At 42.8% G+C, this 22367-nt stretch overlaps 1 protein-coding gene across 1 annotated transcript in view; it reads right to left on the reverse strand.

Annotated features, from left to right (window-relative positions):
- LOC138803669 (vomeronasal type-2 receptor 116-like) overlaps positions 1 to 19997 on the reverse strand; it is a 34445-nt gene extending 14448 nt beyond the window's left edge. Inside the window, 6 exon segments of the mRNA XM_069987731.1 lie at positions 849 to 1012; positions 4861 to 4935; positions 13456 to 13612; positions 15995 to 16062; positions 16327 to 16388; positions 19889 to 19997. Of these exon segments, the coding sequence (XP_069843832.1) occupies positions 849 to 1012; positions 4861 to 4935; positions 13456 to 13612; positions 15995 to 16062; positions 16327 to 16388; positions 19889 to 19997 (635 nt within the window).
- Positions 19998 to 22367: the final 2370 nt, after the last annotated feature.

Consider the following 22367-nt stretch of genomic DNA (forward strand, 5'->3'; position numbering starts at 1 on the left):
GGATGTGCACAAGTAAAGAAGGTCTCATCTTGTATAGATAAAGTTCTCCCATAAGGGACCTTTCATAGTGTTTTCTAACACCTCGGTATGACATGAAATAATGAAACTGTGCTTAGTTTGAAAGTCACTGGTGGTCTAAAGTGAAAGATAGCAAGAGAGAGAGAGTGTGTGTGTGTGTGTGTGTCTCTAAGGAACTGAAATCAGAGACTGGACACAGTCCTTGAGCTTTTTTGCTCAATACTAGCACTCTGTCACTTGAGTCACATCACCGCTTACAGGTTTGGCTGAATAATGGCGATAAATCTGTCATATATTTCCATGTCTGGGCTGACTTCAAACATTGATCCACAGCTTTCAACCTCCTGAATAGATAGTATTACCCCCATGAGCCAGCAGTCCACAATAAGAATGTGTTTCAGAGACCTCAAGATTAAAATACCTAAACAAAACGTCTGAGACGATCTGCCTATGGGAAAGGAAATGTGTCTGTTGTCTTTTAGCACAGAACTCATGAAACTGACTCAATTTGTTTGTAATAATATCACTTCATCAACTTCAGTGAGATCTGGCATGGAATAAATACAGGAGTAAAGTGAATGAAATACTGGTTCCCCAGGAAAGAGGAGTTACATGGAAGGAAACCAGATACATTTTCTACCAGCATGTAGAAATTTACTCAACAGTAGATAGAAGAGGAAATAATGAAACTGAGCAGTTTCTGGTGCAGTAAGGATGGATTTTCAGAGTAGAAAAGAGACAGTACACTCAGCAGTAACCCGGAGTTCCCTCAGCAGTTGCCTATCCTGACAACAAAACAGTAAATAAAAATTAACTGATGAGTTACTTACGGCTTATTCTCTTCTTGCCCAGAAACATCACTGCTACTGAGATCCGTTCCTAAAGTGTAGAGGGGGAAAAACCCAGCAATCATCACATCTCCATTCATGTGTGCTCGCTTCTTCATTGTAGAAAAGCAGTTCGTGCTAGGCAAGCACCTGACAAGGAGCAGAAGCTGAAGGAGAAAGAATATGAAAGTCAAAAGAGACATTCCTAAAGCATCTGCCAAGCTGAAATCCTGACTGGCAGTGAGGCCAACAGTTTCAGGTATATATAGATTCATGTATTTTCGTGTATATGTATATGTGTCTTTTTATTGACAGAGATGAATATGGTAGCCCATAGTTCTTGGAAAGCTCTTGCAAGTCCCCAGGCAGAAAGGGTAAAACTCCTCCATGGGGCTCTGCATCTGAGACCCTGCATTGAGAAAGAAAACATAAGTTGGAAAACATGTTTACAGATTCCCCTTGTTGAACCCAGTTGCTATGATTTCCTTTAAGACCACAAATAGTGAGTCTCTAGGGATAAAGTTAACTTTGATATATTTGGTCCAACATCTGTTACAAGAAACTATTTGCATGAAAGCCATTTAGGATGATGCAACTGGATTGCATCAGAGGATGCCTAATCAGGTGCATGGTGAAATGGCCAGAAAAAAATGTATGCCACTGGGATATCAACCAAAGCTACTAGGACATCACACACAGTGGGTCAGTTCGCAAACTCAAGATCCAGAACAGCCACAGAACATTGCTTCTTGATCCAGGCAGGTTTCCATGAGAATTCCATGTGCACAGTCCTCTGCAAATGTACCTACTTACTATTCCCTGGGAAGCAGTGCTGCTGCTGAAACAGCAGCCTCATATTGAAGGCTCTGCAAAAAATTGCTTCTCATGTATTTTGACAAATTCACAGATCAGTTCATCAAAAATAGCCTCAATTAAATAGCCTCAATAAGTCAAGTTCAATGCCCAAATTGAGTTTTACATTTACATTCTGATATTTCACCTTCACATAGCTAATTTTTACTGAACATGATCAAGATTTTTTTTTTTTTGTCAGTCGTTGGTCTTGAACTCTGGGCTTGGGCACTTTTCAGCTCAAGGCAAGCGCTCTACAGTTTGAGCCACAGTGCCACTTCCAGTTTTCTAGTGGTTTATTGGAGATAAGCTTCTCATGGTCTTTCCTGCCCGGGGTGGCTTTGAACCACGATCCTCAAATCTCAGCCTCCTGAGCAACTAGGATTACAGGCGTGAGCTACCGGCACCAGGCTAAGATATTATTTTTAATGATGTACTTGTCTGAGAAAACGTGGTTGTGAAGGTTGTGAAGACTCGAGGTCTATCTTGAGCGGGCAGAATGATGCAGGCTCCAGCCTCAGGATTATCTGAGGACTGTGTTTGGGATTAGGAAAGCTTTTGCAATGCCAGGATAGAAAGGGAAAATGCTCTCTCTCCCTATCTCAAAACACATGTTACAGACTCCTGGGAGCTGAGGAAGTAGCTCTTCTGCTTGCTTAAGCATAGATGAACAGCTGGTCAAGCATTTTCCTGAGATTGGAGAAGTGGTTTCAGCTTGCTCTAAAATAGTTTAGATAATAATATACCTAGACATTGTCTCATAGGTTAAGTAAAAATGCATCTGTTGAAATTTTTGTGTGAATGTCTTCTGACCAAATCTTGGCAAAGATTATGCTTGCTTGTCTTTAAATACCCACTAACAATAAAGCACAGCATGCAGTGGCAATTGCTGTTTGCACTCCGCATCCCCTGTGTCCTGGTGATTTTGTGACCTTTACCCAGGGACCCCAGCGCACTAGACGTTGACACGTGGTAATACAGGAAATTCTTGCTATGTCAAGTATAAGTCAATATGAAACCATCTGTCTGTTTTCTACTTGTCATAATGTTAGACCCAAATTCCATGTAGAGACCTCATTACCAGAGCTACTACAGGGTGTAGGCAATCTATTCACTCTACTAACTGTTTCCTTTTTTGTGCTGAAGGTTTTAATTCAGTGTAATCCTGTTTGTCAGTACTTGTTCTTATTTACTGAACTATTTGACGTTTTAATCAGGAAGTTATTGCCTAAACAAAATGATTCACTGATTTTGTTAACTGTAGTGTAGTGTTTTATTTTAAGTGTTAGCTCCAACATTTGTGGGATCTAGTAAAACAACATATATTCACAATTTAGGTCCTACTGGAATACCCAGCCACAGAAGATGTTTGTAAATGTGGTCATAAGAAGAGAATCTGCATGAAATATTTAATAACCACATATATTGCCCTTCTGTATACACATGTTGATCCTTTGTAGCCAGCGTATTCCTGCAAGGCTTATATATTAGAAGTCTACTTACAGCCAGCATTTGTTTCCAGGACACAAAACGGAACAATGTAATGTGACATTCATGTATTTAGTGTTGAACAGTTCAAAAATTGTCCACATAAACTAATAGGAAACTCAGTGCATTTCTGATCACAATAAGTAAACCAGGAAAGATTTTTACCTGTTATTTGAATAACAGAGGCAGCACCTCTATTTTGTTAGAATCATTGCATGTATATACTACTGATCCCATTTGGGTGTGTCAGAAAAAAAACACGGCACACAGGTGAGCATTTTGCAAGGTTCTCTAGAACTAGACTTCAATCATTGGAATTCATGAAATGATTCAAAATATTCAACTCACCCATCCTGTCCATCTGCTGGAAGTTTGTCAATACCAAATAGGCACTAAACTGTCTTTTCAATTTCTAATAACAATTCTAATAACATTTATGTGTAGGTGAAGCCTAGTAAATAGATCCTGATAAGTGGAGTTATTCAAAGAATCTCCCGAATTTGCTATTACCAGCTCTATGTGTTAGGTGACAGAGAGGTGCTAGCTTAGGCTGGTCCTGTGGAGTTTGATGTCCATGGCCGTTGGATCTTTTCTGTGCCTTTATTTCTTTATGAAGACAAAGTTCTCTGATCCAGCTTCAATCATTTGATGCATGAGAAAGTGAAAAATTATTTATGAAGGGACACCAAATTCTGTCTGAAAGGAATATCCCTAACCTACAAATATACAGCCCAAGGATGGCTTAAAGCAGAGTGAGAGACTCCAGTCACAGAACACTACTGTAAGGGAACTGGTTGACATCATATATCACATAGATATGAATCACCTATGGAGTAACAGCTTGGAGTAACTCCATGCACTGAGCATTGTTTACTGAGATGATGAGGAAAACACAAGCTCAGCTGGGCTCTAGGCAATTGAGAGTTGGTCATGAACACTAGAAATCCTATACAGGTTCAGTATTTGTGAAGCTCTCATGGACTCAGCATGATGAAATTAATCCGTATTCTGGTTTGAACTTCACACCACAAGAGTTTGTTTTGGTCTGCAGAGATGGTACATTTTTTTCATCATGGTGATATTTGGGATGCTTCCTAGAGGGCTGAGGTATAGGGATTTCTCTATGGGAGAAAGAAGATACAGGAGGGTAGGTATTGTTTTGAGTTCTATAACAAACCATTATCATGCCGGAGAAAGGAGGGTAAAGAATATTCAGAAAAGAGTAGGCTACCAGCCCCCTCTTCCCAGAGTTAAGTGCAACTCCTAACCTTCAGTCACAATTGGGTTTTCAATAATGTCACTGACTAGCAGCCAAAGGGCCTTAGTTTGTGTTGTACTAGTCTTTGAACAGACAGCAGAAATCACTGATCTCCAGAACTCAGAGTGATTGTGGCAGATGAGGGGAATTTATAATCTTTTTGGACTCAGGTTCCCTCCTATCTACCTCAGTTGCCATTTCCTGTATCCTGGTCAGGTGGCAGGATGACTACTGAGAGATATCTCAATGCCTACCTGAAGTGTAGGGAAAGTGTACCTGAATACTGGCTCAACTGAAATTTGTAAGTCTGTCTAAGACCTGGAATGCTGTGCTCTCTTTCCCTTGGCCCAAATGGAGGTCCAAGAGACCCGGAAAGCCAAGCCTGTGGGTTTACATCCTCTAGGTGAAAAAGAGTACATTTGGTCTTCGAGGATTTAGGTCTCCACTGGGAGGAGATTTCCACACTGCCCTTGGGCGAAGAGTAAGAGGATCCTGAACTCAAAAAGGAGAAATTGAAAATTTTTCTGTATTGAAATTTTCAGATGAATATTATAAGCAACAAGCCATTTCTTTGTCTTTGTAAAGACTTAAAACAGTAATGTACAGCATCTTGTTCCCTCATGCAGCTCTATACCAGCCCCAATATTCATTCTGGACCAAAGGCCAGAGATGGATTTACCTATATCACTGACTCTGGCACTTAGCCTAGCTATCTCTATCACTTGGTCTTGTCCTAGAGGCTGATGCTGTTTATGAAGCCCATGTACACAAAAACATCAACAATATCTTTTTCAGAGAAGTAGCTACTATAACACAATATATGAATTGTGTTAACCAGTCTACCATCCCCAAGGAAAGTTTTAGAGGTCTCAGCCATTAGCCCCTAGCCTTACACCATTCTTACCAAACTTGTGTCTTCACCTTCACCCAGTTCTGCAATCAACTCAGTTTAATCTACCCTTGGCAGAGGAAAGTAATAGTTTTCCTCCTTAGAATCCTCTGGGCTAAAGGGAAAGTTTAGAGATTTTGCTGAACCCAATATCCTGCAAACCAAGCCTGAGGCCACTAACCTTTCTCTCACTGAGATATTTTATATAGGTGTATTCATTCTTTCTCTAAGGTAAAGTCTTTGTATGGGGATGTATAGAAGTTTGTCCATCTTTGGGAGTTCTTAAGATGCAACATTTGCCATGGTTTTTGTATTTACCCTACTTGACATCTACTCCTGGGCTATTGATTTATACAAACTAATTTGCCTTCAGCTCTCCTTTTCTATGAGACATTTATGAGTCTAGCTTTTTTTCTTTTTGGGTCCGGTCGTGGGGCCCGAACTCTGGACCTGGGCGCTGTCCCTCAGCTCTTCAGCTCAAGGCTAGCGCTCTACCACTTGAGCCACAGCGCCACTTCCCACTTTTTTCTTTTTGTTTATGTGGTGCTGAGGAATAGAACCCACGGCCTCAGGCATGCAAGGCAAGAGCTCTACCACTGAGCCACCTTCCCAGCCCCGAGTCTAGCTTTTTTACGTGAGCATTCATTCAGGAAGTCTAAAAGGTAATGGTACTCCATTAAAATTTTAAGAGTCAAGAGCCCTTCTTCATCTTCCCACCTCATACCTATTGGCTTCCAGTGGGAGGCCACTGGGACTCATATTGGTGGACACTAGGACCCTGTATCCCCCACAGCTTTGGCTATTGGGAGAGTGAGAGGGCTGGTCTGAGAACCAAAGTCCACATCATGTCTCCTGCTCTGTGTATTTTTTGTGCCAGTCCTGGGATTTGAAATCAGTACCTAGGAATATGCTAGGGAGTTAGCACAGAATTTAAATGGAATCTCCTGGCTTTCTAAAACCAAATAGATAATTTGGGTTCCAACACGGAGTTGTCCCAAGAGATAGACAATAACAAGGAAATGAGCAAGCCAATAATCACAGGAAGTAAAAGAAATCTCATTTGCATACACGAAGATGGAAAATCACAAGGTCTCTCCACCATTTCTTCTTGGCAGTGTGTCAAATCTACAAAGTGGCCCAGGGCTGCTTGGGAGTCAGGACCAGGAGATTGCAGAACCCAGATGCAGAAAACACATACAATGTTAGACTTCAACATTTCAGATAGAGAAAGAGACTGGTGCAAGGCATGATGACACCCAGACTCAGAGAGCTCCAATGGCCACATAGTCCAGCCAACAACCAAGTTGACGATATGCAGTGTTGGTCCAGCAACTGGCTACCTGCAGCATGCAGATACAGAGATCTGCCACAATTCCACTGATTGGCCCAAACTGAGTTCCAGGATCAGTAAGTACCCTGCTTGGAAGGCACCACTCCTGGGAGAACTTAACTGGTGATTACCCACAGAACTTGACCCAGACGCTTCTCCCTTCCACCCAAGATGAAACACCACACTTGAAAAGGACAAAGAGTCAGCCCTTCTTCATCCTCACCCACCACACCTGTTGGCTTCCCATGGGAGGCAACATGGACTCATATTGGCAGGAGCTAATGCCCTGTATCCCCCACAGCTTTGGCTATTGGGAGAGTGAGAGGGATGATCTGAGAACCAAAATCCATTCACCTGTGGCAACCAGCCACAATAACAGACATGCCCAAATGCACAGAAAATGGTGGAGGGCTCTCCGGTCAGGAACCAGGAATGGCATGCATGCTCCAAAAGCTAGACAAATGTTCCCCAGCTGGAACCCACCAAGCAAGAGCACACTCCAAACCTTGACTTGCCCGGGCACCAGCCCCTGGCCAGAAGGTAAGCCCCTGAAGCACTTGTGCATCAGCCCCTGTCAGGAAACACAACTGTAAGGATGTGCCGCCACAGAGAGAACACACCCCTGTTGTTAACCCCCTGTCGGAATCAACTTGCCCCTGTCTGGATCCATGAATCATGTGAGTGCTCCAGCAGCAGAGGGAGCACCCACACCTGGGCACAACATGTAGTGGACAAAGTGCCAGCCAATGGTGGCCAGAGAACGAACCCATGGCCAAGGCATAAAAAACTGTGTACCCATGGGAAGCCTAACTCTTCTGAAGGCAATACTGACAGCAGAGGCCTGAATCTAACCTTAGTCCCTGTTGAGGACTGGACCAAGCTCCTTTCAGCTAGCTCATAGCTGAGTACACATGCACATTCACCTGTAATAGGCTACCCAGCATGAACCAGCCCAAGCAAAGCAAAGTCTGCCTGCCACTTGTTGGGCAACAAGTGGACAAGCAAGTACCATGGTCCTGAGAATTCCTGAAGTCAAATGCATAATCACAATGAAACATTACAAGATTAATGGACAATATATACACTTTGAGGGCTCACTTTCTAACATGTTCTCCTAGAGTTATGAATAATATCCTTGGTTCTAGTATGGAGTTGTATCACCTCTCTAATTGGCATATAATCACAATAAACTAATTGCTTGTGTGTGATAAGGACATTTAGCTAGATGTGATGCTTGAATGTGAACCCTACAACTTGAGAGGTGAAGATAGGAAGATCAGAGTACAAGTATGGCCTGGAAGAAAGCACAAGTCTCTATCCAAAATATAACTAAAGCAAAAAGATCTGGGCCATAGTTATGTGGTAGAGTACCTGCCAACTATCATGAGGTCTTGAGTTCAAATCCTACTATTGCAAGTAACAATAATAATGATAATAACAATAAAGTGTTTTGATGACATTAAAACAAAAAGTACCAGGGACTGGTAATGCATGCCTTCAATCCTAGCTACTCAGGAGGCTGAGATGTGAGGATCAAGTTTCAAAGCCAATCTAAGCAAGAATGTCCATGACAATCATCTCCAATTAACCATAAGAAAGTTGGAAGTTGAGTTGTGGCTCACGTGGCAGAGCATTAGCCTTGAGCACAAAATCACAGAGACTAAGCCCAGGCCTTGATTCAAGTCCGACTGACAAAAAAAAAAAAAAAAAAGGAAAGTCACATCTAACATAGGTAGGTTTCTTTAATCATAAATGCCCAAATTTCCTACAGTAAAGTAAATTATGTTAATAATTTAAATTAATAGTTAATGTCCAAGCTAGAGTGAATGTTGTTGCTTATGAGGAATCCTTGCACTTGAGCAGCTAGCTGTTAACGCACAGATGTACAGCTGTCTGTATCTTAGATGGTATATCCCTTAGCCTGTCTCTCTCTTCCTCCAGATTTCATCCACAACCTTTCCACATTGTTTCCAACTCTGTACTACGGAATTGAACATTATCCTGATGTTCATTGGCCTTTGTGTATACCTGAAGTCTGTTCCCTAAGTTTTCTTCTGGTAGCAGTAATTTCAAAATTTCAGAAATTGCTTTTGTGTTTTTCTCCATTTTTGTAAGATGACAAAATTTTCACCAGAGCAACCCATTTCTGTTCACCTTAACATGCTATTTAAGCCTCTCTTTATATTCAGTATGGCAATGATGGCTGAGTTTAACAATGTCTTTTGCAGGGGAGAGATTATGATCAATGAGGCTTCTTTGTACCAGAGCACTGAACTTTTTGGTAAAGGCCAAAAGAATAATGTCTCCAGTATGTTTTCAAGTTCAATTGAATTTTTCTTCTCGTCTATCTCCCTTAATGAAACAATGGATAGTGATCATGTCTGTGTCTTTCTTGTGGCTTTATATCTTTACTATTAGAAATTAGATTCTGCACAATTTTCTTTACAAATTTTCTTTATTTTGAATATTTTTATTATCTTTAAGTAGTTGTACAAAAGAGTTGTGATTCTGCAAACAGCTTATGAATATGGTACATCTTGACCTACATCATCCCTTTCAACATTCTCACCCACCTCTGCCGATCCACCTCTTCTCTTATATTACTTTTAGGTTATGTATTGATATTTTGCCATTGAACAAAGAAGTTTATGTATAGAATGCAGCTGGATCTCTGTTATCCATCCAACATCTGCACCCCCTTCTACCCAAAACTTCCTTATAATTCTCAGTTCTGTGGTATATACATTGAATTCTTCCCTGTAATCTCCCTTCTTCCCCTCCTTCACTCCTCTATTCCTCTCTCCTTGGCACCACTCTCCCCCTTGCAAGTACCCATTTCCTGGTACTCATTTTGTTGGACTTTGACTTAGTCTTCTTAAGAATTATACTGTTTGAATTGTCCATAGGTCTATTAAACTTCTATTAATTCATTTTTAACCACTTGCATTTCTTCCATGTGTTTACTTATAGGCACATACTATCTACTGCATGTGAGGGACATGAAATTTTTGTTTTCCTGAGTATGGCTTAATTCACTTACAACAAGCTGAAAAAAGTTCACAGAATGATTTTTTCCATCTATACATCAAGACGAGCCTAATATCCATAAAACACTTAGAGTTTCAAAAATTAAACCCTCAAAAACAAAACTTCACAATTAATATAACCCAATTATTAAATGGGCTAAGGACTTAAAGACAGACTTCTCATAAGAAATAAAACAGAAAGCTTCTGATAAGAAATAAAAATGGACAATAGACATATGAAAAACATTCAGTATCTCTGGCTATAAAGCAAATGCTAATCAAAACTACAAGATTCCAACTCACTCTAGGGAGAATGGTTAATATCAAGAAAACTAACAATAAAAAATACCGGTGAGGATGCAGCCAAAGTGGAACTCTACACTCTTGGTGGCAAAAGAAGCCTGTTCAACCTCTCTGGAAAGTGTCATGGTGATTTCTCAAAAAACTAACCATAGAGTTACCTTATGATCCTGCATTTCCAATAGAACATAAAAAGGACACAGTCAAGCCACAAGCAGAACCATGTTCATTGTAACATTACTTTCCATAGGTAATATAGAATCAACACAGATGTCCCTCAGTGGATGAATGGATCAAGAAAATTTGGTATATATACACAATGAAACTTGAGTCATCCATTAAAAAGAAAGAAATGATACCATTCATGAGGAAATCCTCAATAGCTTTTCCTCAGTTATTATTTCTGAGATATATTAGGGTCCCAGTTAATTTCTAAGAATAGGACATGTTTGTTATACTTTATAGTTTTTCATTATTTGGCTGGTATTAATTTTTGGATGGGGAGATTTACTTTAGTTCCTTTATTTAATAATTCCAGGGTTGTTAACAAGCATTTTTGGACACCATTAATTAGGATCATCTAAAACCATAATTTTTCAGTGCTTATTTTAAGAAATAGCAGGTGTCTTAAAAAAATATTCATGTTTTTTTATAAGCAAAGAATTCAGTTTTCTGTCCAGAGAAAAGAGTCTTTATTTATGTCACCAACTTATGATGAGAGCATTGATGAAAAAAATAGAAGTAAGCCAGGCACTGGTGGCTCATGCCTGTAATCCTAGCTACTCAGGAGGCTGAGATCTGAGGATCATGGTTCAAAGCCAGCCTGGGCAGGATAGTCCGTGAAACTCTTATCTCCAATAAACCACTCTCAAACCGGAAGTGGTGCTGTAGCTCAAGCAGTAGAGCACTCACCTTGAGCTGAAGAGCACAAGGACAGCACCCAAGCCCAGAGTTCAAGCCCCACACCAGACCAAAAAAAAAAAAAAAAGAAGGAAGTATACACTGCAGAATTCTCTTTTGGAATAATGATACACATTCATTTTCTAGTCCCATCACCTTGTTTTACTCATGGCCCCTTTATCACCGATCATAGTTAACATACCTTTTTCATATAACTCCCATAACCCTGCCCCCAGCACATGGTGAGTAAGAAGCCAGGTGCCAGTGGCCCCAGCCTATATTCCTAGCTACTCAGACATCTGAGATGTGAGGATCGTGGTTTGAAGCAAGCCTGGGCAAGAAAATCCATAAGACTCTTATTTCTAATAAACTAGTCAAAAAAGCTGGCTCAAGTAGTAGAGCACTTGCCTTGCGCAAATGAAGCACAACATGAGGACATATTTATGAGCATTAGACACATACTGTTTGTCAAAAAAGACATGCTGTTATATGAATCTATTTAATTATTGAGACACACAGTAGCTGATGATCAGGGACAGTTGGAAACCAAGTCTTGGGGAATAGTTGCTACTTGAATGAAAGAAGGAAGTAAAATCTGAAAGAAATATTGCTCTTCCTCTGATTAATTTTATTTCTGATGCAATGAAAATGTGGGTGTAAAACAATCCATTGTCATAAGCATCTGCAATATTGTAAGGAAATGAATTACGACAATAAAGTAAAATGCTGGAGAGACAAAGAAGTATTAATTTTATTGCTGGAAAAATTGGTGAAGAATTCCCCTGTAAAACCCCAAGATAGGGACACAAGTGTTTATTTTTCTTCCTTGCTACTCTTTTTAACGTATTTATCATGTACTATGTGCTTTTTTTGTTTCTTTGATATGTTCTTCCCTCGTGGTACAACCCCTGATTTCACTGTATTTGATTCTGGTGCCCTGCATCTTGCATATACATTTTTCTGATTTGGGGAGGGGAAGGGAAATAACAAAATGCTTAAATAAGGATACAGGTTGACCCATTGTGACATTGAACTATATGAGACATTATGTTGAAAATGAACTTTACAATTTCAGCTAGGAGTATTGTGGAGGGCTAAAGGATGAGATGGGGAGGTGGGGGGCGGGGAAGGGATGGTAGGGGAAAAACAAAGGAGCAAGTAACAATGCTCGATAGGAAATGTCCTGATTACCTTACTCATGTATCTGTAACCCCTCTGTACAGAAATTTTACAATAAAAACATTTAAAAATACAAATCACAGCATTCAATTTTGTACATGGACATTTGCATTTTGTGTGGCAATTTTCATTTGTGGAGCAGGAAAATATTACTTACTTGTTATTTTGTCAGATAATCTGATATCATGCCATGCTGGGCAAAAGTACGTACCCTATTACAATAATTAATATATGAGTAAATGGCAGAATGCTGGATTCTATGCTGCTGCTTACCAAGCAATATCCTTATTGTCATACGTATCAAGAAATAGAGGGCAAGCAGGAAAATAAAATTATTGTGATTCCTTGAAGTTTCTAAATATTTATAAGAGCTTTGTTGAAATTTTACTAACTAATCTGATTAAAACCTCATATGAAAATTTTCTTCCATATAGCTTTTCAAAAGCATAAGCAATAGAGTTGTTTGGGATATCTTATTGAGATTCTATATATTTGTCATTTGATTTAAGAATGGCATGTTCCTAATGAATGAAATGAAAGAATCCAAATGAGATAAAATAATCTTTCAGATTCAAAGCAGTAAAAACCATAAATGTGAGATTAAATACCTAAATCAGCTTAACAAATATTATGGGAGCCCCACACCTCTGTATAAATTCTGAAGCTTCATAATATTTTTTTTGTGGTTCTTGGGGCTTGAAGTCTGGGCCTGGGCTTTGTCCCTCAGCTCTTCAGCACAAGGCCAGCACTCTACCACTTAAGCCACAGGGCCACTTCCGGCTTTCTGATGGTTAGTTGAAGATTGTAGTTTCATGGACTTTCCAGCTCTTGCTGGCTTTCAACCACAATCCTCAGATTACATCCTCCTGAGTACCTAGGATTACAGGAGTGACCCACCAGAGCCTGGATAGCTTCATCATTTTTTAAGTAAAAATTGATTCTGAGAATCACTGAGACTGAAAGACAGAAGCTGGTTTAAATATATAATGGATTATTGCCTTTATGAAATCAGATTTAATTCTATATAGTCAAATACAGGGGTATTTTTGAACTGAGAGCAAACACCCCAAGAACAATAGCAGTGAGCATGGAGAAGCAAAGAACCAAGAAATCCAGAGCCATGCCCTAGGAATCTCCAAAAGCTAGGAAAATTTCAATTGTGATAATTGACTGATTTCTCTGTGTGTTGGCATACTGATGATGTGGACACTTCAGGCACCAGTTGATATCTGGTTAGAAGTAAAACTACCACCATATTTGTTGTGGATGAAAAATAGTTCCAAAGTCTATTCAACTGTTAGAGTAAAACACACATGTAACATTACATTCTGATCTCAGCAGTGAACAGGTTGTCCTAAGTATATCCATCTGGACTCCTACTGGCTCACCTCCCGAAAGTACTCAATCACTTCTTCAATGCTGAAATCTGCCATCTCTAGAATCGTTTTCCATCTACACCAGCCATGTACACAGCTCCTTATTTTCTGCATGGAACAAGATACAGGACTGAAGTCTATCTTCAATCTCCTATTTGCTGAAAACCATCTGCATATAAAAATGCATTTGGCTGCTTTAGATAACCAATAAAAATGGTGTGCCCAGGACTATGAATGTCTTTCCTTTTAGTTATGATTTCCAAGGATTTATTTCTATTTCTTCATCTTACATGACTAGAGTGTTTTGTATCAACAGACATTCTCATAACTTTGCTGAAGTAACAACTATAGCTAACCAACAGGATTGACTTTTACCCATTGCACATCTATTACTACCAGGTTATACCAAACATTAGAAATGAGAAAGGCTAAATATATTAAGCACCACATAAAATTCTACTGTGTTATGTCCTTTAATGTTCATTTCTGAATGCTGACAACTTGCTAATTTAATTCTGACTCAAACCTTGTACATTTTGAAAACTAATCAAATTCTTACATCATTAAGGCCCATGTCTCACTTATTCAATTTAAAAACTATAATTCAGGTAATGCCATAAATCACACATTTACAATGTAGCAGATAGATTAATATCACCTACATGATGGAATATGTAAACAAAGCAAAATAAAACTAAACCAATGTTCATCACTCACTGATCCTACATTTCTGATGGTACAGAGTAACTACTGAATGGAAATCATGGAAATGTTACCTCAAACAGTCAGCTCATAGAGGGTGACTCCAAAATACCCAATGTTCCATTGCTTACAAACAACTCCAGAAAGCACATTTCAGCACAGGATCTTCCTCCTCCTTAAAAGGTTAAATGCTTTGCTCTAATAAATTTCAAAATAAATAATACAAATCAGCCTTGATAAAGGTATGATGGAATTCTGAGGCTCTGAAAAATCTTGGAAAAACTTTCAGGGGCCACACAAGATCCATTGGTAATGTTTTAAAACTCACGTCGTAGATAGGGACACAGAAGAGAATTTTTTGTCACCTCCCCTACCCAAGTCTTTTAGAGTGAAGTAAGAGTACCAAATCTAACAACACCTACACAGCCAAAAGTGTTTAAAGGCTTGAAAGTGTATATATCCCTAGAAAATCAAGCTTTTTGTTTCTATCCCTCAGGCATATATTTATTTTAGCTTTTAAATCCCTGGACTTTCAGGGCCCAGAATTCCTAATTAAACTCATAATGGCTGTACAGTCTGCTGTACGTTAACTTTGTAGAACTTTGCATGTAATTCCAGATACTTTCTCTTATATAAAACTTGTTAAAGACGTTAAAAAGACACTTAACAATGAGATGATGAAATATATTGTCCTTGGAATTCTCTTAAAAGAAAATCTTTAAGACTACTTGAATCCTTTAATTTTTTGATTTATAACTAACATAAATTTTCTAATACTATAACCAGGACTCATTTTTGCATAGCCGTGAGTACCCCTACCCTCTAGTTTAAGTACCTGTTCTGATCATTCCTAAAAGTTTTTTTAAACAGCTCTTCCAAGTAAGACTCTAAGTGCATGTGAATGTAATTACCAATGTAAGAACCCTCAAAATTAGAAGAGACCAGTAAGATGCTTACTGTTAAGCTCAGATGAGCTGCTGGCCAAACAAAGCCAAAGGCCTATCACAACAGAGAGATAACACTTGTCATCATCTACCCTAGCAATAGCTGAGCCTCATCCCCAAAATTCTTCTTCAAGCTTAAGGTGATTTACAAAAAGTTCCTTACCAGCGTGCCAACTCCAAGCAGCTAGTGCTGTGGAAACCTGGAGCTGTTTCTGTTAAGCACACTGCTGCCTTCTAATCTATGTAATCTAAAGGTATAATGGAGAATCAGGGGTCCTACTAAAAAGGGCCTCAAGGTTTCACAAAATTAAAGCTGCTTTCTAACATTGGCATTTTGGGACATTGCAGCCTACTGTGGACCGATGATTTCCTGACTCACAGGAGAGGTCCTCCCATATTTGGTGCAAATTTTCTGTCTACTCCTTTGCCACCATCATGCCTTCCTGCAGGATGTGCTGCTCAGGTTGGCCTTCATAGTTTGAAGTTCTTTCAAATTCGGAGTCTAGCATATATTTCCTTCAGAGAATGCCTTAAGTGTTCTATTAGACAAATCTGGTCAGAATTTAGATAAGTATATCCATTCCTATAAAAAATTTATATTACTCTGAGAAGACAGTATAAAGTGTCCCCAATATAACTTGCAAGAATACTTATTAAGAGCTAAAATTTTTAGTGTTTTGATTGAAAGACTACAAAAATCAGAAATTTTACTTTATAGGGTAAGAATCTACAAGATAAGAGAATCTGAGAATATTAAGCAAATGACTGGTGACATTTTACTGGTTGATACCATGGTAACTCATAGAGTACATTGTGCAGGTAGGAGAAGACCCATCAAAAGGACAAAGTGGAAAATACATACAAGTAAGATTATGAGCACATAAACACATACCGTATCCACTTACCTCGAAACAGGGGTATCTGGGATGGCACTGACACCTGAGTAGGCACAGAACAGGAAGATGTAAGTCGACTAGGTGAAGAGGAAAAGGTCCTCATGCAGGATTTTCATGTTATAGATGAAGCATTTTGGGGGAGGAACAGCAGGATCTTCAGCTCCAGGCTCATAACCATGAGCTTCACAGGCCATGGCTGGGGGTTGGGGAGCAGACTCCATCCCTGGTCTTTCTTCTTTTGCACCTGCTATAGCACACATCCAGCTCAATCTGGCACCATATATGAGCATTTGGACAATTGTGCACACAGGAACATGACTTTTCAGCTGTGATTCACTCACTTTGGGGAAAGAGGGGGTGGGGGGGATCTGTGAAACTGGAGCATCCAGGAAGGCACCAGCACCTGCATCAATGTGGACCAGAAAAATGAAGGTCCAAGGTGTAAGGACAAAAAGGCCCCCAGACATGTCCTACTGTGGTGCATAAAGCACCTTTTGGGCACGCAACAGCATCCACTGGTCGAGCACTGAGACCAAGAATATAGAAGTCAGTGAGGTGAAGATGAAGAGACTTTCCAGCAGGCCCTCACTATAACACATGAATCACTGGTTGGGGAGGCTGGCAGCATCCCCAGCTCCAGGCCCATAACCTGGTCTACAGGACATAGCCTGGAATGGTGGTATGAAAGACTTCATGCCTGGCCTTCCATTCCCTGGTCTCCCAATAGCACAGGAAGAGGCCAATCTGATCACATATTCACAGTTTTCAAATTTGTGTATGCATATGCAAAACCCTACACTATGATTGACTTCCATGAAGGAGAGAGTATACCAACTTATCTTGAAACTTGGGCATCTGGGGTGGCACTGGAACATGGATGGCCTACAGAGCGTGACCAGCATGAAGGCAGCATGTGAGATGAAAAACAGGCCACTGGGAACAAACTCCTCTCAACAGGAGAAGCTTATGGAAGGCAATAGCATCCACAGCTGCCAAAAACTCCAGGTTCTGCAATCCAAAGCTGGATAGAAACAGGCCAGTCTCCAAGCCCTGGACTCTCTTCTCTTGGGTCCACTATAGCACACAACCAGGCTAATTGAGCTCAATGTATGTGCACTCTTGTGAATGTGTATACAAGCCCTCATCTATGTTTTGGTTTTCTCTGGGAGCAGCCAGGAGGGGACCCACTTAGTTTGAAATGGGGAATCTGGCAACGGTACCTACACCTGGACTGAGATGGCCCAAGAAGACGGAGGTGTGGGAGGTAAAGATCAAGAGACCTTGGGAAGGACCTCCCTGTAGCACATGAAACACTGGTTGGCGAGAGTGAGAACATCTCCAACTCTGGGTCCAGAACCCCAGGCTTCAAAAGTGTAGTCATAGCATGAAAGGTAAGCAAACTGAATCCATGCCCCGGCCTGCATTCTCTTGGGACCTCTATGGCACACTTCCACTCAGACTGGCACCACATATTTGCGCAGATATGCACACACACCCATAAACACACATCCACAATTTGGTTCAAAGAGGGTAATGGCAAAGGGCCAACTTACCTCAAGATGGGGTTATCTGGAATGACAGGTTCCCCTATTCCAAAATGAATCAGGAAGATGGAAGCCCTCACACACGACCTTCACCTCTAACAGTTAAAGCACTGGTTGGGGAGGGTGGCAGCATCTTCATCTTGACCTAACCCCAAATCCTGAGCTACATAGGCCACAGTCAGGAATGGAGACAGGGCAAAACATCAGGCCTTAGTATTCCTTGTCTTGGACCACTATAGCACACGACCTGACCACCCTGACACCATGTATATTGTTTGAGGTAATGGGTGTATACAGACACACAACCTCACATGCATGATTCAGCTCCCACAGGTGGTCAGGGAAAGCCCACTTACCTAGAATTGGGGGCTTCTTGGAAGGTACCCCCACCTGGGCTGAAATGAATCAGGAAGATGAGTTAGGCAAGGCCAAGATAAAGCAGCCTTTAGACTTGACCTCTCTAACACGTGAAGCAGTGGTTGGTTAGGGCAGCAGCCAGCACAGCTGTAGACAATAACTCCAGGCTACAGAAGGCATATCCTGGAAGGGAGGAATGAAAGACTCCATCCCTGGCCATTTTTCCCTTGGACATGCATTAGGACTGGAATAGGCAAAACTGGCCACACATTCATGCGTTCCTCAAACTAATGTACACATATACACACGATCAGATCCTACAAGGGGGGAGGGGATGAAGGGTGCCCACTTACCTAGAAACTTGGGCATCTGGAATGGCAAAGGCACTTGGGCCTACAGAGACTATCCGGACAGTAGTTGATAATGTGAAGAACAGGCCACTAGGTATGACCTGCCAAGAGAAGAATTGGTTGGGGAGGGCAGCAACATCCAGTATTCCAAGCCCACACCTCTATTCTACATTCCATAACCTGGAATGGAGATAATCTAGATCCTTTCTTTCCTCCTACTTCCAACAGCACAGGAAGAGGTGAATCTGGCCACATGTACATGCATTCCTCAAACCTGAGTATGCACAAATCCCTATGCCTGTGATTGGTTCCCATGAAGGAGGGAGCAAGCCCACTTATGTTGAAAGTTGGACATCTGGTATGGCATGGGCACTGGGGTCTAGAGGAAGTACCACCAACATGGTAGTCCATGAGGTGAAGGACCTGAGCATAACCTCCCTGCAGCAGGAGAACCACTGGGTGTGGGGGACAGCAGCATCCCCAAATCCAGGCTCCAAATCCTGGGCTACACAGGCCACAGCCAGGGAGGGACCCCAACCTTCCTTCCCTTGGGTTCAATAAGGAATATGACCAGACCAATCTGGCACCATGAATACCATGTGTTCATGTGAATGCATGTACACAAGCACAAAATCCCTAATCCTCATTTTGGTTTCCACAGGGAGCAGGCTGGTAGGGACCAGGTCACCTTGAAAGGAGGCATCTGGCCTTGGTACCTGCAACAAGACTGACAAGAACCAGGAAGTTGGAGGTCTAGGATGTGAAGAACAATACGGCCTTGGGCAAGGAATCCTTGTAGCACTCAGAAGCTGTGTTTAAGCCCCAGTACCACCACAATAAAGAAGGAAAGAAAGAGGGAAAAACATACAGGAGAAGAAAAGAAAAAAGAAGATCCTGTTGCTTGGGTCCACTTTATATATTACCTGTGCCTCATGAGTTTGGGTGATATGAATTTGTTACCCCAAATGTGGCCCTTTCTACCCATCCGTCTTCAAAATAAACCTCTTCCCAGAGCCCAAAAGAAGTTTCCCCCTGCTAGATGAATAGTTAGATGGAGTTCCTTTCCTGTCGTCTAGATTGTGGGGTAGGGGAACTCTAATAGGCGCTCACCCCCAACAGAGCACAGAAGACCAGAACACATAGCACATAACACATGGAGCCAATACTGGACAGCCCTGTTTCCGGTGGGCCCAACCCCTCTTCTTGGTCCCCTATCCACTCCTTTATGCTCCTTGTTACAACCCTTTCCCCTGCCCCAGGCCACTGGCCCATCCCCACCTCATGCTTTCTCAGCCCACCCCCATGCTAAGTGCTCTAACACCCCCTTTAGGGTGGAGCCCCTCTGAAGCCCCAATACTCCCTCAGAGCTCCACCCAACCTTATGGCCCACCCTCTCTTCTAGCCCAACTTTGACCTCTGGACCCGCCCCTTCCAGCCCACTGCTTCCTGCCACTGCCAACCCCACCCTTCTTGTGTGAAGAGATGCATGGGAGGGGAAATGTGCACATGCCCAGCACTCATTACACCATGCTAAGTGCCAGATTGTTCCAGACATGAGCCATGGCTGTTACAGAGAAGGAAGGCCTAGGTCAGAGTCTGCCCTACCTCCCTGCCTGGTTAATGCCTGGACAGCCCAGGGCTCTCTGGTTTACCTTTGTTTGCTCGCAGTTGTGGGGCTGAAGCTGCAAACCTTGCTTCCATCTCTTTAACTGGTGCTCCACCTTCCTGAGGGATCTTTGGCTTCACCACATGTATCGCCATCTTTCTGATCAGTGTGGGCCCAGATGTGGGAGCCATCCCATGATGACCCCAATTTGAGGTCAGAGAGCCCCCTCCATTAAACCCCTCTCCTCCCCATCTTTTTTCTCTGCTCCCATGTGGGTTATAAATGAAGGGGGCCCATCCCATCTTCCTGGGCCCCAATACCCCCTGCTAGGCTCCCTCTTCCCACCACCATCCAGGCCACCCCCACCCCATGCCTCTCACCACACGAGCCACCTCTACCCCATTCCTTAGCCCTCCAGTGCCCCACAAATCTTCATTGCATTAGAGATGTGTGGACACACCTGCATAGCCCTAAAAGACGTGGTTTCATGGTAATGGTGCCCAGATCCCACCACTCTTCTCCTTCCCCCACCCCCTCATTAGCCTGAACCTCACCCCCAACCCAGCCCCAACCTTCTTAGTGTAGTAGGTTCCAGGCTGAGGGCTCATGCTTCCACCAGAGAAGGAAGATAGGGGCTTAGAGTTCAACCCATCTTCCCTCCTGGCTATGCCCTCTGGGGTCACCAGTTGCTCCATTTCCCCACATCTGCTGGAGGGATATGAGCTGGGGAAGCTTCCGCCCTCCTTCAAGTGGTGCTGCAACTGTTTCAGGGATATGGTCCCTCAGGGCCTCTTTGGCTTCACCAGCCAGCCAACCTGCACTTTCAAGGTCAGTATGGTGTCAAATGCTGGAGCCATTACCAAAGACCTGGATTCAATGTAAGTTAGCCCCCCTCTTCTCACCTCCCTCCATTTCCCTCTTCTCCATTCTCTTCTCTGGCCCCCCTCAGGAGCCATCCCGGAGCAGGGCTCTTAAATGTTAAGTGGACTGAATCCCTCTTCCTACCTCTGTATCCATTGCTAAGATTCCCTCCTGAGTCCCCCTCCCTCCCTACAGTCCTGCCCATCAGCACCCCCACCCCATGCTTCCCCCAACCACACCCAATTATGTCCCCTGCTTTTCCCAAACCATGCTTCCACATCCCAAGCTTCCTGGCCCCAAGCTTCCCTTCTCCACCTCCCATTCTGTGCTTCCCCTGCCTCCCACACCCACCCCAGTCCCCCCAACCCAGGCCCTCATAGGTGAGGGGATGTGAATGGGCATGCACATTGGTAGGCAATATGATTGGACTGAACCAAGGCAATGCAGTCATTGGAGAAGGGAAGCAGGGAATCAGAGTCTTCCCTGTCTACCATTCCACCTTCCACTGCATCTGCAGGGGCTGGAGCTAAGGTTTCTCCCCTTCATCTTCACAATGGGGGACCTCCACTACCCAGGTCAGTGTGGGCCCAGCTTCTGGAGCCATCCCTGGGCAGCCCTGGTTCGAGATAAGTGGGGCCCAACCGACCTGTCTTTACCCCCTCTCCCTGCCTACCCCTATTCCACCCCAACACCCACCTCTGGCCCTAGCCCCCATGTCCACCACCTGGCTCAGCCCCTCCTGTGGAAAACATGTATGGGTGAGGGGATGTGCATGTGTCCACACACACAAGACACACTAGTGGTACCAGACTGGTCTGGACCAAGTTGTGGGGGTCGCAGAGGTGGGAGACCCTGGCTCAGAGTGTGCCCCACCTTCCCCATCCCCTGGCATTTATGGGATGGAGCTGCAGACCTTGCATCCCTCTCTCAACTGGTGTTATGCCTGCCACAGCCACTAGGGGGCCTGCGGGACCTTCAGCTTCACCACATGACTTTCCTGTTCAGTGTGCCCAGCAGCAGGAGCCATCCTAAGAGGATCCCAATTCGAGATGAGTGAGCCCCCCTCACCTTCACTCCTTGCTTTTCTGTTTTCTTCTATGACTCCTGTGGGAGGCATTCCAGGTCAGCCCTGTTTTGAATTAAATGAGCCTACACCTCTTCCCAGTCTCCCATACCATCTGCCAGACCTTCTCCCTCACCAGGTTGAGCTGGATATGGTCTATAGCAGGTCCAAGAGAAAGAAGGCTGGGGTTGGAGTCTGCCCCACCTCCTCTCTGGACTATGGCCTATTTAGCTGGGGATTATGGGACAAGAGCTGGGGATGCTGCCATACTCACCAACCACTGCTTCAGCTCCAACAAGGAAGCCCTGCCCGAAAGCCCCTTCATCTTCACCTGGTGGATTCCCATCTTTCTGGTCTTCATGTGCTCAGGTGACAATGCCATCCCACATGACCCTGTTTCCAGGTAAGTGGGCCATGTCATCTCTACTTAGAAACTGATCTTGGGTGAGGGATTGTGCATCTGTGTACACACATTCGCACAAATATACATGATATCAGTTATGCCTGGAGGTGCTCTATAAGACCAAGAGAAGGGAGGCCAGATCTTGGAGTTTCTCCCCTCCCCTGCTTGCCTTCTCTACCAACTATGATCTATTTAGCA

This window comes from Dipodomys merriami, unplaced genomic scaffold (genome assembly GCF_024711535.1).
Source record: "Dipodomys merriami isolate MVZ:Mamm:240054 unplaced genomic scaffold, mDipMer1.0.p SCAF_345, whole genome shotgun sequence".
Classification (NCBI taxonomy): domain Eukaryota; kingdom Metazoa; phylum Chordata; class Mammalia; order Rodentia; family Heteromyidae; genus Dipodomys; species Dipodomys merriami.